General features: G+C 38.3%; 1 protein-coding gene across 2 annotated transcripts in view; it reads left to right on the top strand.

The window, feature by feature from the left end:
* Positions 1-15,771, top strand: part of negr1 (neuronal growth regulator 1) — a 234,616-nt gene that overhangs the window by 74,845 nt on the left and 144,000 nt on the right. For both annotated transcript variants that reach the window (XM_047375287.1, XM_047375288.1), the window contains exon 2: positions 3,094-3,332. In XM_047375287.1, the coding sequence (XP_047231243.1) occupies positions 3,094-3,332 (239 nt within the window). The remainder of the gene's footprint in view (positions 1-3,093; positions 3,333-15,771) is intronic.

The following is a 15,771-nucleotide window of genomic DNA, read 5'->3' as shown; positions in this document are numbered from 1 at the left end:
GACCCCAAACACACCTCCAGGCTGTGTAAGGGCTATTTGACCAAGAAGGAGAGTGATGGGGTGCTGCGCCAGATGACCTGGCCTCCACAGTCACCGGACCTGAACCCAATCGAGATGGTTTGGGGTGAGCTGGACCGCAGAGTGAAGGCAAAAGGGCCAACAAGTGCTAAGCATCTCTGGGAACTCCTTCAAGACTTGGAAAACCATTTCAGGTGACTACCTCTTGAAGCTCATCAACAAACATATTTTCAGTTGTTTCACACTTTTTTGTTCAGTATGTAATTCCATATGTGTTAATTCATAGTTTTGATGCCTTCAGTGTGAAGCTACAATATTTATAGCCATGAATAGTTATGAATTTCATAACATTACAGAAAATTCATAATGAATCGCTTTAAAGTCCAGAGGTTTATAGTTCCTACAAACATGTCGGAAATTAAAATTTGGGTTAAAATGAAGGGAAAAGTCCCTGTTGCCTTTTTCACATAGGATAGAATGAAAAATGTTAAAGAGGAAACTCCTTACAAACCCCTGCTGTTTGGTCTTTGATTGCATTTAATTTGGTGAGGCACCAATCGACTGGCCAGTGATCGATCCAATCAAGACTAAATTGACCACTTTTCTCTTTTTTTAGAGTCCAGTAAAAATAAATTAAAGGTTAGGGACATTTGCTCTGATACACATTAAAAAGTGTTATATAAAAACTGTTACATCAGTAAGGTTGTACTGAATAAATTGTTTTCTTGCTATGAGGGAACCAGCTGTTTTTTTTTCCTTTTATGGTCAGTGTTTGTTACATTTAGTTGCTGATGTAAAACAAAGTTTACACAAATTAGTTTATATTTTGGCTGCTCAATTATGGGAAAAAATTATGTTTTGGTCAATATAACAATTTTATTTAAGCAATTATTAGGATTGGAAAAACAATACAGTCCTTGCATTCAAAAACAGTTAATTAACATTTTCCCTGATACTTTTTTGTTGAATATCCATTTAAAACTAGTGACAAAGCATTTATTAAAATATAGGACCCTATATTTAGTAAAATTAAACACTAATAAAATGAACATTTTAGTGCCCTTTAACCTGGTCCGGAAAATAATTAAAACTTTTTAAATGGAAGAAAAATGTAAACTATCAAAAGAAAAAGAAAATAATACACAAAAGACCTATCACATCTAACAATAACTAAAGTTGAACCAAACCAGATTTGCTAACAATTTATTGCCCTGAGCTAATGAGAGATCCTCTACATGTATTTAGATTTAGGGAAATAATTTTCCAAAACATTCAGTCTTTTTCTAATATCAGCCAGTGACACATCTCGCTCATCATGTATTTTTATTCTACATCTGTGTCTTTAAATGGACTGAACTTATATAGCTTCTTTCTAGTCAATTTAAATAATTAAAGTGCCAACCATCTTTACTTGTACTGACTTTTCAAAACAAGACCAACCTAAGAATGTGGATTCAGCTTCCAATAGAGGGGGGGGATTACAAAATCTGAGCATATTTGCAAAACGGTAGAGGCCTAAAATAACATTAAATAATTGTTTCTGTTTTATTATTTTGAGCTAAAAACTGAATGATGCATTCAATTAACTGCACAGCCCTAGTTTGTATGTGTTATAGTTCTTCAAAAGAAAATTAAAATTAACAGAGCAACTATTTCATTTAATCCTGCTCCCATGCTCTTGTATTGGAGTCAAATCTTTTGCATGTTCACCTCATGTTCCTTTTTTTGATAACATCAACTGTATGCCTTGAAATCTGTCCTGTTCACTTTGTCTGCGTAGATAGTTTAACTTATTTTGTGACTTTTCAGAGTTATCTTTTATAAACTGCAAAATTTTTTTGCTCAAATTTTAAGTTTCAATGAAGTCACAGCTCTGTTTAGTCTGTTTCTACAACAGGAGAAGACGGGTTTTCCTACCCTTCAGTTGTCCTCCGTTCCAGTTCATAACCTTATGTTGTCAAAACAGCCATGTTAATAGTCGATGTCTGCAATGACCCCCCTAGTGGCTTTTTTTCTCCCACAGACACTATGTGGAAAAATACACCTGATACTGTTTATCTATGGCGAGAAATAATGCCTGTGTGAAAAACCTAAACATGGCATGCTTGATACAGGTCTGCTTCCAAACAATGCCTTTGCGGTAATAGGGATCACATCTTTCTGTGTGGTCTGTGGCGCACAAACCCCGAGTGTCTTGCAGCATTTCTCTGGATTTTTTCAGCATTCCACACTACTATCATTGTTTGTTTAACTTTGTTAAATATACCTGCAAATATGTGTAAAAGGCTGCAATATTTGGAATTTCTGCAAAAAAATTTAAGGGTGAATATAATGTGTAAATACTATGCCATGTAAAAGTGTTCATATCTTTTGAAATGTTCCAATTTGTTCAGCCAAAAACCACAAATCTCAATGGAATTTTTGTAATTGTAGTTATTTTATGGTCCAACTGCACCATATTTGTACTTCTGGAGAAAAACATTTGTGCTAATTTATTGCAAAAAATAGCTCAACTCAATCAGATTGGATAAAGAATATCTATGAACAGAACTTTTTAGGTCTTCCTACAGATTTTCATTTGAATTTAGGTCTGGGCTAGGTCTTTCCAACACAGTGTTATTCTTTGCCCTACACCATTCCATTTTAGCTTTTAGAAGGTGAAGCTTTGCTGCAGTCTCAAGTCTAGTGTAGCTTCTAACTGGGTTTTTCCCATGGCTCAACAGTATTTAGCTTCATCTTTCATCTTATCAGTTGAAGAAAAACTTCTCCATAAGATGATGGTGCCACCACCATTCTTTACAGAGAGCATTGTGTGTTCAGGGTGTTAATTTTTATGCACTTGCACTTTGTGATGGTCTATCATATAAAATATCAGATAAAATATATTGAACTTTGTGGTTGTTCATAAAAAACAAATGTGCAAAAGTTCAAAGCAGGTGTATTAATATGTGTGAACTGAATCGATTACAGTCTTTGACAGCCAACATGGTAGCCCTTTGCACTGAAAAAACATTTTGCTGTCCAGTAGAATGTGTTTTTTCAATCAGTGTAACAAAATGTTTCTTGTCAATTCAGGTGCTATCTGTTGGATGGGATCTCTAAAGGAGCCTGGCTGAACCGCTCAAGCATCATTTTTGCAGGAGACGACAAGTGGTCCGTGGACCCGCGTGTGTCCATAGTGTCCAGTGTTGGTGACAAACACGAGTACAGTCTTCAGATACAAAAAGTGGATGTTACCGATGACGGCCAATACACGTGTTCAATTCAGAGCGAACGCAACCCGCGGCCCAAGCTCCTCAACCTGATCGTAAAAGGTACATTGGGATAGCCTGTATGTCTCTGCTGCTGTGTGTTTTCTGCAAGCAAGAATTTCTTTTCTAGCTCTGCATTGCTGGTGTTCAGTTGTCTGCATGTCTTTTATTGCTGTGTGTGTTTAGTATTTTGAAGGATATGCTCCTTGTTGTTATTCCTGCCCTATGTCATTTTTATATTCTACCACCTTATGTGTTGCATAGAAGAGCAGCCGCTAAAGAAAGCGAAAGCAAACTGACATTGTGCCTTTAGGCTACACAATATAAAGTAGAGGCTTGTGGATTTAAATGACTGGAGGCAGACTGTAGCTTTAATCAGGCATCCCTGGGCTTTGTCACAGCAGGTTCCTCAGAAAGATGTGATTCATATGACTTCAAACCGGTGTGTTGCACCGTCTACATGCTATAAACAGTGTTAGGGCACAGTTTGTATGTCGGTTGAGAACGCTATAAGCTAGCATCCATGAAATTCAATCTTTTGCCTCGGTCGTCTCTTTAATAGGTTGATTTTTTTGTTTCTTTTTTAGATTTCCTCTCAGTCAAAGTAAAACTCTTTTTTCTTTTCCCACTGTTTATTTCGCAGCACTAGAAACGCTTTTTTGTAGCTCCACAGTCTGTTTTTTTTCACAGCACAGTTTGATGGCTCAAACTCACGACTCGGGTGCTTGACTTGTACTTGATCTACTCAAGAGAAGCCAATGTTAGAGTAACTCTCCAAAGAAACAAAATATTAGAATAACGTTTTATTAATCCAAGACGTAAGGGTCAGGTCTGCATCTTGTAGAAATGTCAGCAGTGTTCTGTGTAATGTAAACAGGCGTCCTGCTGGTTGTCCTGTTACAGCATATGATCTGTTGTAATCCATCTTAGCTGTGCGATCATACTGTACTAGAAGTTTGTTTTGTTTGGCTTAAATCTGTGTTAAAGTATTTGGTTGAGTTTTTCCTTTCAGGGTTACATCATTTGATTGGAAGCCTAGACAGCAGTACATCTCGTGATGCTGCTAATCTCCTCCAGTATGAAACTTACTGTCAAACAAGTGATTTTTTTTTTTTCAGATGTATTTGTTCCTTCTTAGAAAGTACGACTAGAAGGCAAAGCATAAGTAAAAATCCAAATGCATTCCTACTTTTTTCTGATGCGTCTTTTTCTCTGCTCCACCTGCATTCATCAGCCACAATATTCAAACTGCTGACAGCTGAAGTGAAAACCTCTCATTATCTTATTTCGATAGAAATGTTCCTGTAGTTCTTGGCATCCATGTAGATTATACAATGGCACATAACTGACACAAGACCAAGCACAACTTTAATCAATTGCAGTGGCCTGCCCCAGCAGGTCAGTTCACCCATCCACACCATGGAAACAGATTGGGAATTTCTCAAAGAGCATGACAGGTTTTTGGTTTGAACAAGCCCAGATTCCTGCAGACTACGCCTCACGAACCAAATTACCCTCAGGAATGTTTGTTTGTTAGATATTAAAGTACATTTCTGCTGATTTGTGCAAAGACTAATTTTGTTTTACAATGAATGTTTGGTTAATACTTTGCTTAAAAGTGCTTGTATTGCCTTGTGCGCAGGATTCTGGTAAAGTTTGGTATTCAGGTTTAAAAAGTTTAATGAGTACTATGGAAACATATTTGTATTTCTAGACTTTAGTCCCCACTCCATCCAACTAACCATCCATATACAGGGGTTGGACAATGAAACTGAAACACTTTTTTATAGTGATGGAGGTTTCATGGCTAAAGTGGACCAGCCTGCTAGCCAGTCTTCATTGATTGCACATTGCACCAGTAAGAGCAGAATGTGAAGGTTCAATTAGCAGGGTAAGAGCACAGTTTTGCTGAAAATATTGAAATGCACACGACATTATGGGTGACATACCAGAGTTCAAAAGAGGACAAATTGTTGGTGCACGTCTTGCTGGCACATCTGTGACCAAGACAGCAAGTCTTTGTGATGTATCAAGAGCCACGGTATCCAGGGTAATGTCAGCATACCACCAAGAAGGACGTACCACATCCAACAGGATTAAATGTGGACGGAAGAGGATGCTGTTTGAAAGGGATGTTTGGATGCTAACCCGGAATGTATCCCAAAAAAATAAAACCACGGCTGCCCAAATCACGGCAGAATTAAATGTGCACCTCAACTCTCCTGTTTCCACCAGAACTGTCCGTCGGGAGCTCCACAGGGTCAATATACACGGCCGGGCTGCTATAGCCAATTGGTCACTCATGCCAATGCCAAACGTTGGTTTCAATGGTGCAAGGAGCACAAATCTGGGGCTGTGGACAATGTGAAACATGTATTGTTCTCTGATGAGTCCACCTTTACTGTTTTCCCCACATCCGGGAGAGTTACGGTGTGGAGACGCCCCAAAGAAGCGTACCACCCAGACTGTTGCATGCCCAGAGTGAAGCATGGGGGTGGATCAGTGATGGTTTGGGCTGCCATATCATGGCATTCCTTTGGCCCGAAACTTGTGCTAGATGGGCGCGTCACTGCCAAGGACTACCGAACCATTCTTGAGGACCATGTGCATCCAATGGTTCAAACATTGTATCCTGAAGGCGGTGCCGTGTATCAGGATGACAATGCACCAATACACACAGCAAGACTGGTGAAAGATTGGTTTGATGAACATGAAAGTGAAGTTGAACATCTCCCATGTCCTGCACAGTCACCAGATCTAAATATTATTGAGCCACTTTGGGGTGTTTTGGAGGAGCGAGTCAGGAAACGCTTTCCTCCACCAGTATCACGTAGTGATCTGGCCACTATCCTGCAAGAAGAATGGCTTCAAATCCCTCTGACCACTGTGCAGGACTTGTATATGTCATTCCCAAGACAAATTGATGCTGTATTGGCCGCAAAAGGAGGCCCTACACCAAATTATTGTGGTCTAAAACCAGGTGTTTCAGTTTCATTGTCCAACCCCTGTATCTATCCATCCATCCATCTGTGTTACCTTTAAAAAACACTGAGAAATCTGAAAATTTGAGTCTTGATAAATATGGAGAAGCTTTGCGGTGTTTTGTTTTAGCTGGCAACAACTTTTTTAGGCATATCTGATGCAATAAGTAGGTTTTGTTTTCTTGAGCAACATTCTCAGTTGCTTGTTCAAGGAGCCATCACTCATTGAATGACATTGTCAGGATCTCAAGATCAAGATCAGTTCAGGTAGCATATGCAAATAGTCTTCATACATTGATAAGTCACCTTAGAGTTCAAACAAGGACTCCAATGAGAATGTTTAAGATTTGTAGGAGATGTGATGAATTAGTCAGTCTCAATATTCAAATGTGGGGATTTTGGTGAAGAATTTATGAAATTCAAAAAACAATGCCACATCCAAATGTGTGCTGCATTCAAGCAAAAGTTGCTCCAGGAAAGTGTCCTTTATTTATTTATTTTTTGTCCTTATGGGCTACTGGTGTACCTTTGCCTGTAAAACAAAAGTAGAGCTCTAATTGCACCCGCTGGCTCTTTGGAGCGCCACTTTGACTTTGTAGTTACAGTAGCCTCTGTTAAAAAATCAGACCAAAAGTGGGAGAGTGAGTATGTGCCGGAGCCAATAGCGTTTAACCTGCCACTTCCTTGGCCTAACAGGGACTTGACTGGGTGTCCCTCTGGGCTTGGGCCAGGGCTTTGAGCCCAACAAATACCCTTAGGCCAGATGTAGTGAACTCTGGTACAAAGCAATGTCAAGGTGAAAGGTGGCATTGACGTTTAAGTTGAAACAGAGGCATAATGGATAAGAACCTCCAGCAGCTCTCAAGTTGATTTTAATGTTTGCTTCAGGGCAGTTTGAAACAGAAACTAGCATTAACTGATGTCTTTTCACAAAATTTGCGTATAGTTTTCTTGTACTGTACTACTCCAGAAATGTAGACATTTTAGTCCGGAAAATATGAACGTTTTAAAGGACTTATTTTTAGGAACCTTGAAAGATTCACTTATATTGTTGTTATGAAGGTTTTTTGCTAATACTTTTAACTTGCACTGGTCTAATATTCTAACAGTGGCTAATGACTTCCAACGTGAAATCCTATTGACCATCACTAATTTTTATAACACATTTACCTTCTGCATTTTAAAGTTAATAAACAATCATATATCCTCATCAGAAAAGCTTTCATCTACGGAAAAGTTTAATTCTCAGGCTTTCAGTGACAAAACAAACTTAAAACAATGTTTTGAACTATTGTAAAATGTGTTCTATTGGACAATTTGGAGTGACAAACCTGGCTTTGTTATGTCACCACAGTGGCTGTACATTTCTCTGTTTTTATTCTAAAGAGGACCATTGGTCTTGACTGGAAGCAAACTCTGAGGAGGAGTAAAAAAGTAAAAAACAGAAACTATCCCACAGGAGGAGAAGGAGGAGGGCTCAGGATCCATAATGTAGAAAAATAGGTAGGGATGTCTAAAATGGTACATACAACTAAAAAGACACACACTACGATGATGTTTCTCTTCAATCAAGATAAACAAACAGCAGTGTTTACATTTTATTTTACTTCATTCAGCAGTAAACAAAGAATTTTCACTGCACCAAAATTAAGTAAAAAAATACTGAATGTTTCCAGAAAGCAGACGTTGGTTTTAACTGGGAGGCATCTCTGCTTTATTTTGTTTGTTGTTGCTTTTTAAAGTTGAGTGATGAAATTCGTTTCATACGCAGACATTGTTCATGTGTTCATGATTAAAACGACTCTTCACACACACTCTTGCCGACCTCAAAAAGCTTTACCGAACATTTTTTGGGTATGAATGCATGTACCATTACACCCCTACCAGCATAAAAGTAACACTTACTAGAAGTCTTAATATCCACGGTAAAGTTGGAATGAGTTGTTGAGTAAGTTGTTGAAAACCAGCCTTGCTAACACTGTAAACAGCTATTTAGTTCATACAAATGTATTCATAAACAGTCCTGTTAAATTCTTGTGCTTCTGATGATTTCCCTCAAAGGCAAAACAAAAATACCTCCAAGCAACTCTTGCTTTTTGTATTTTCAACTGAAGAAGGTTGCAAGGTCTCCAGATGTGATAGCTAAGTTGTGGGTAATGTTAAACTTCCATCAACAGATGACTGTTATGATTGTCAACAATCACTGATCAGGTGATTGGCTGTAAGATAGTGAAGGGGCTGAGTGTTGCTGTGCCAGCTTGGGAACATGGTAATGTCTCAGTCCATATAGATTTTGACACAAATGAGTATCTAAATTATCATTTGTTTTAGTATTGAACATGTTTAATATTAGATTATTTTTACATCCCTAAAACATGTCACACCTTTGTTTTGTTTAATAATAAATTCCATTTTTATTTTTTTTATTTCATGAGCTGTAGGAAAATGCAATTATCACAGTGAGAAATATTCAACCTTTAAAGTCTAAAATAGTCGGACGTCTGCATGAAGACTTTTATTTTCTAAACAACTCTTACAAAACCTTTGAACTCCTTTTTAACACATAGTTCTGATATGTTGTCCAGCTCGCTTTTGGCTCTGCTCATTCAGAATTTACAGTTGCTCCATGCCTCCAAATGTTGTGATACACCTGATTAAGCTATTTGGCAGGCAGTAATGGTCACTACAGGACCATCGTGTTTTTGGAGGTGTTGGGTTTCTGAAGAACGCTCTGTAATTTGAATCCTACCAGGGGTTTTCAGGTCATGACAGCTCCTCACCGCTGCCCATATGGTCCCAATCAAACTGAAACTAATGTGCCAGCTGTCAGCTGAATATTAGATTCTGTAATGGCTGTGCTTTTGATTGTTGTGACCCAGCGACTAGGACCTGGCACTAGGTTTGCCCTGCGAATACCAGTTGTTCTCAAAAGGTAATTTTAGTTTGTGATATTTGTGAGTTACTCTCACAAAAAAGAGATTTATTTTCCTCACTGAAAAAAAAGCTTAGATAAATAAAACAAAAATATTACAGTATTTCACTTTGAATTTCATATTTATTTTTAACTCAGCCTGAGCAACAGCACAAACATTCAAACTCTGTGCAAAAAGTAAAACAGTGGAGATGATGATTAAATGGCATAAATTTAAAGGTATAAATGATATCAACTTACATGTTCTAATATGTACACTTAGTCCTGGCTGGTATAATGTGTACAAGCAGCTAGGCATGGGCCGGTATGAGATTCTCATGGTATAATAATCTATTTATGTAATAATGTTCAAAACTTGCAACATGATATATGTTTTTTTATTTAATAAAAACAAACCAGTTAACCTAACTGTTGTTAAAATAATATACCATATTATTTTTACAGCTACAGTAATTAGTTTTAAAAGCATTTAGTGATTGATATTTTGACTTTAATAGATAGATTTAAAAATATAAAATCAATGACTGCTAAATATAGTTTATGTTTTTGTTTGTATTTATTGGATAATATAAAACTTCTTTTTTCCATTCTGATATTTATAAGGTAACAAGTATAACAACCTGAGACTAGCTGGTTACTCATGGTGCGTTTTCTTTGTACTCAGAAGTCAGATTTTGCAATTTTCCCAGTCATAAGAAGGACAAGAACAGGCCAAAAAGTTGGAATTCTGGCTCGGAAAGTCATAGATCACCAAGCAGCCCCAAGTTCAGTGCTGATTATGGCTGCTGTTAATGTAGAAAATGGTGAAAGTTTTAGGTATAAACATTTTATTAGTATTTCTGTTAATGTGTTCCTCATTTAACCAGCAGCAAACCTAGTACTGTACAACCTCTACGTGAACATGATCCTGCAGTATTTGAAAACAAAAAAAGGTGGAAAAATACATTATCATGAACTTTCATGGCTAGTATTGGTTAACACTGGAACAAATAGCAAATCCCAGTGGTTTTCCAACTTGCAGCTTGATTGTGCTCAACTTGGGTTGAGACACACAATACCGCATCATTAGTTGGGGTTTCTGCGTGGGTAACCAGCCTGCAGTCGATTGCTAAATAGGCAAGTCGCTCAAAGCTCTCCAACTGTAGTTTTAAACTGTGTTATTCTAATATGAGTGATAAGTGGCGTTCCCTTAGTTTCACGACATATGTGTTTGTGTTTTTCCAAGTAGAAATATTTCCAAACAGCCAAAATGTTTTTTGTTGGAAAAAGGGAAAAGTGTAGTAAACCTTCTTTCAGTCAGCTGACTAGCAGTTCCTAGGTAGAGAGGGCAGCGCTATTTCACTTTATGCTATATCTCAGTAATCTCAGTCTCAGAAAACGCCAGTCACTCTGGGACTTTTCTCTGGTATCGCATTAAAATAACTTTAGACATTAATAATGGTGTAAAGGAAATATTTAGACCTTTTGACACATTAATACCAGTAGCTCATGTCAAGTGGCAACTGCTTAAAAAGTCTGCTGTGCACTCTTTGTTTCCTCTGTACTGTCAGAATCTTTAGAAAACCTAAAACATCCTTAAAATACATCCATTAATAACAAAACTATTACGGCCTAATTTGACAAAGCTGAATGTGAAAAGTCTCAAGAATTGAATACTGAGGAACCTTATTTGCCCCTTTTACATTATTTTATTCACTTTTAAGATGGATTGTGTTATTTTGTTTTCTTAATGTTTGAATTCTAAGTTGTCAGGTATAAGAGATGGCAGTCGTTAGGACAGAGCTGTGTATTGGAGTGAAATCTGCAGGCAGGAAGCATGTGAGATACAGATGGCACACTCCAAGTGATAGATGCTTGTAGTCAGGTTTCTGACAGCACTTGAGGTAGTTAAAAATTTGCTTCATTTCACTTCCAGTTGCTCTGATTCATAAATGTAGCACTTTGCCTTATTTGTGCTCTTATGGCATCTCAATTGGATTAAACTTAAAGGTACCTTTGCTTACTTGCTTTTGTCAAAAGCCGTTTGTGTTTGTGAAGCATTACCTGTCACTGTGTGGCACTTGTGTACACATGCTTAAACCCACTCATGGTAAACACAAGGCATACTTTACAGATGAGATGTAGAAGGGGGAGCAGGTCTGTCATGTTGCATAGGCTTCTGGGAGCATCCTCTTTTTTATCTGCTGAAATGAAAGAAAACAAATGCAAAGAAAAACCAACTGGCACTTTAATCTGGGCTTTTCAATCCAAGCATACAGCGTCTATTAATACTACGATACAACAAATGTTACAGTTGATGTAACAGGATTTCACACCATTGAATTTTTTACACTTTTTGCTTTGCAAGATTGTGCACCGTGAGGAGTATCTTGGAAAATGGGAACAAGAAGGGATTACTGTATATGTAAGAAAATGCCAGGGTTTAAACCTATTTCAGATGGATGGCTGAATCTTTGATTCTTGATCCACTGAGTGATTATGGTGATCTGAAGTGGCATAAAGTTTGCTGTTAAAGATGAGTCAACACATAAAGACTGTTATAACTTGTCTAACAATCATAAAATAGCATGAAAAATCTAAATACAGTACGAACCAAAAGTTTGGACACACCTTCTCATTCAAAGAGTTGACACTTCATTTATTCGATGTAATTATTTTGACAATTTGACACTAGAATTACTGAAATAAATTGATGTTCTGATGAGATTCTAATTTATTAAGATACACCTGTACATGACAGTGAAAGCCTTACACTACACCAGAAAGCACATAATTTTATAGTACATTTCCGGTGCACTTAAAAAAATACATACAGTACACACCAAACGTTTGGACACACCTTCTCATTCAAAGAGTTTTCTTTATTTTCATGACTATGAATATTGTAGCTTCACACTGAAGGCATCAAAACTATGAATTAACACATGTGGAATTATATACTGAACAAAAAAGTGTGAAACAACTGAAAATATGTCTTATATTCTAGGTTCTAAGTAGCCACCTTTTGTTTTGATTACTGCTCCGCACACTCTTGGCATTCTGTTGATGAGCTTCAAGAGGTAGTCACCTGAAATGGTTTTCACTTCACAGGTGTGCCCTGTCAGGTTTAATAAGTGGGATTTCAAGCCTTATAAATGGGGTTGGGACCATCAGTTGTGTTGTGCAGGAGGTGGATACAGTACACAGCTGATAGTCCTACTGAATAGACTGCTAGAATTTGTATTATGGCAAGAAAAAAGCAGCTAAGTAAAGAAAAACGAGTGGCCATCATTACTTTAAGAAATGAAGGTCAGTCAGTCCGAACAATTGGGAAAACTTTGAAAGTGTCCCCAAGTGCAGTCGCAAAAACCATCAAGCACTACAAAGAAACTGGCTCACATGAGGACCACCCCAGGAAAGGAAGACCAAGAGTCACCTCTGCTGCAGACGATAAGTTCATCCAGGTCACCAGCCTCAGAAACCGCAGGTTAACAGCAGCTCAGATTAGAGAACAGGTCAATGCCACACAGAGTTCTAGCAGCAGACACATCTCTAGAACAACTGTTAGGAGGAGACTGTGTGAATCAGGCCTTCATGGTAAAATAGCTGCTAGGAAACCACTGCTGAGGACAGGCAACAAGCAGAAGAGACTTGTTTGGGCTAAAGAACACAAGAAATGGACATTAGACCAGTAGAAATCTGTGCTTTGGTCTGATGAGTCCAAGTTTGAGATCTTTGGTTCCAACCACCGTGTCTTTGTGCGGCACAGAAGAGGTGAACGGATGGACTCTACATGCCTGGTTCCCACCGTGAAGCATGGAGGAGGAGGTGTGATGGTGTGGGGCTGCTTTGCTGGTGACGCTGTTGGGGATTTATTCAAAATTGAAGGCATACTGAACCACCATGGCTACCACAGCATCTTGCAGCGGCATGCTATTCCATCCGGTTTGCGTTTAGTTGGACCATCATTTATTTTTCAAGGAGGAGGTGTGATGGTGTGGGGCTGCTTTGCTGGTGACGCTGTTGGGGATTTATTCAAAATTGAAGGCATACTGAACCAGCATGGCTACCACAGCATCTTGCAGCGGCATGCTATTCCATCCGGTTTGCGTTTAGTTGGACCATCATTTATTTTTCAACAGGACAATGACTCCAAACACACCTCCAGGTTGTGTAAGGGCTATTTGACCAAGAAGGAGAGTGATGGGGTGCTGCGCCAGATGACCTGGCCTCCACAGTCACAGGACCTGAACCCAATCGAGATGGTTTGGGGTGAGCTGGACCGCAGAGTGAAGGCAAAAGGGCCAACAAGTGCTAAGCATCTCTGGGAACTCCTTCAAAACTGTTGGAAAACCATTTCAGGTGACTACCTCTTAAAGCTCATCAACAGAATACCAAGAGTGTGTGGAGCAGTAATCAAAGCAAAAGGTGGCTACTTTAAAGAACCTAGAATATAAGACATTTTTTCAGTTGTTTCACACTTTTTTGTTCAGTATATAATTTTACATGTGTTAATTCATAGTTTTAATGCCTTCAGTGTGAAGCTACAATATTCCTAGTCATGAAAATAAAGAAAACTCTGAATGAGAAGGTGTGTCCAAACTTTTGGTGTGTACTGTATATTTAGGGAACTAGGGCTGAAAAGTATTGATTTATTTCATACTGGGAATAAAAACGCAAATAAACTAAGATTAAACAGTGATAATGACAGTGATGAATAAAAATAATAATAATAAAATACACTGAATCTCAAAATCAAGATACATAAATTATAAACTGATCTAAAAAGGGGGAAGGCTGAAGCATGAGCTTGTACAGTTGAAACCTGATATTACCATCCACCGTTTAAAAAGACAAATAACTACTGGGATTACTATTTGCTAAAATAATGAGAGAGATGTTTTTATGACTTTCTTCTACTTGTTTCCAAATATTCCCTTCTTCACTTTTTGTACATATTGCTTTAAAAAAGATATTTAGACTGAAACACATTGCTGCTTTACAAAAGTCCTTTTGTACATAAGACGTCCTCTGAGGTCATAAATAATCTCCTTTTTTAAATTAATGTTGAAATATTTACTGATAACAAATAATATTTTTCTTGATAAATAATTTGTATTGAAACTTGTATGCATGTAATTGGTCAAAATATTATTTGCCTTTGTTGGCTCACTATAAATAACTTAGTTACAATTCTGACAGACCTTTTAAAGAATAACAACTGAGTCACAATTGCTTTCATAGGTTTTTCTGCACATTTCCAAATAGTAAGTTTTAAAAACAAGTATTCTAGAATTGCGCCGCTCAAGGTGGCAGCAGGTTGGAGTAGCTCTGTTACTTTTGATTCTGATTTATTCTTTTTTGGGAACTATTCCTCTTGTGGTGGATACAGTTGATTTTTTTTGTATGACTGTCCACTCCAGTGTCGGATGCTGTGCAGCTTGGAGGATTTTTCTTAATACTTTCTATTTTTGGACATTTGTTATGATGCATTGCCATGGCAACGAGGTTGTTTCTTACAACCGGGAGCAGCTGATTAATATCTCAAAAGCTCAAATAATACTTCAGCTACAACCCCAAATCCCTGATGAGTTGAAAAGGAGACGCCGTGGATGCAGAGCAGGAGCTAAGAGGAGAGAGAGAAGGAAGAAGTTCAAACCATCTCTTCCATTGATTATGATGGGCAATGTGAGATTGTTGGGAAACAAGTTGGATGAACTCCAAGCCCTACAAAGGACCCAGCCAGAGTACCGGGCATGCAGTATCATGTGTTTTACTGAGACATGGCTGCAGGATCATATCCCCGACTCCAGCGTCTCTCTGCCGGGCTTTTTAACCATACGAGCAGACAGAGATTTAAAGAGGAGCGGAAAATGTAAAGGAGGTGGACTGGCAGTACTTGTGAACAACAGATGGTGTAATCCAGGACATGTTACTGTGAAGTGTCATCTCTGCAGTCCAGATATTGAACTGTTGGCAGTAAGTTTTCGTCCATATTATTTACCCAGAGAGTTCACCAGTTTTATTTTGGTAACAGTTTACGTTCCACCTTCCGCTGTTGCTGACACTGCATGTGATGCCATCAGCTCAGTTGTTGCTAAGCTACAGACACAAAACCCCAATGCTTTTGTGGCAATTTCTGGTGATTTTAACCATGCTTCACTCTCTGCTACACTTCCAACGTTTCAACAATTTGTCAGCTGCTCTACCAGAGAAAACAAAACATTGGACTTGTTTTATGCAAATGTCAAGGACTCATACATCTCTACAGCATGACCTCCTCTAGGCAAATCAGATCACAATCTTGTTTTTCTCTGCTCGAAATATAAGCCCCTTGTTCAGAGACAACCTGTAATAAAGAGGACTGTGAGAAAATGGTCACAGGAAGCTGAAGAAGCTCTGCAAGGTTGCTTTGAGGCTACAGACTGGGACGCACTGTGCCAGCCACATGGAGAGGACATCAATGCCATGACTGAGTGTGTAACCGACTATATAAACTTCTGTGTGGATAACATCATCCCCACCAGAACCGTGAGATGCTTCCACAATAACAAACCTTGGATCGCCAGTGACCTGAAGGACCTGCTTAACAAGAAAAAAAGAGCCTTCA

Source organism: Girardinichthys multiradiatus, chromosome 9 (assembly GCF_021462225.1).
Source record: "Girardinichthys multiradiatus isolate DD_20200921_A chromosome 9, DD_fGirMul_XY1, whole genome shotgun sequence".
Taxonomy (NCBI): Eukaryota; Metazoa; Chordata; class Actinopteri; order Cyprinodontiformes; family Goodeidae; genus Girardinichthys; species Girardinichthys multiradiatus.
This window is presented reverse-complemented; position numbering and strand designations above follow the sequence as displayed.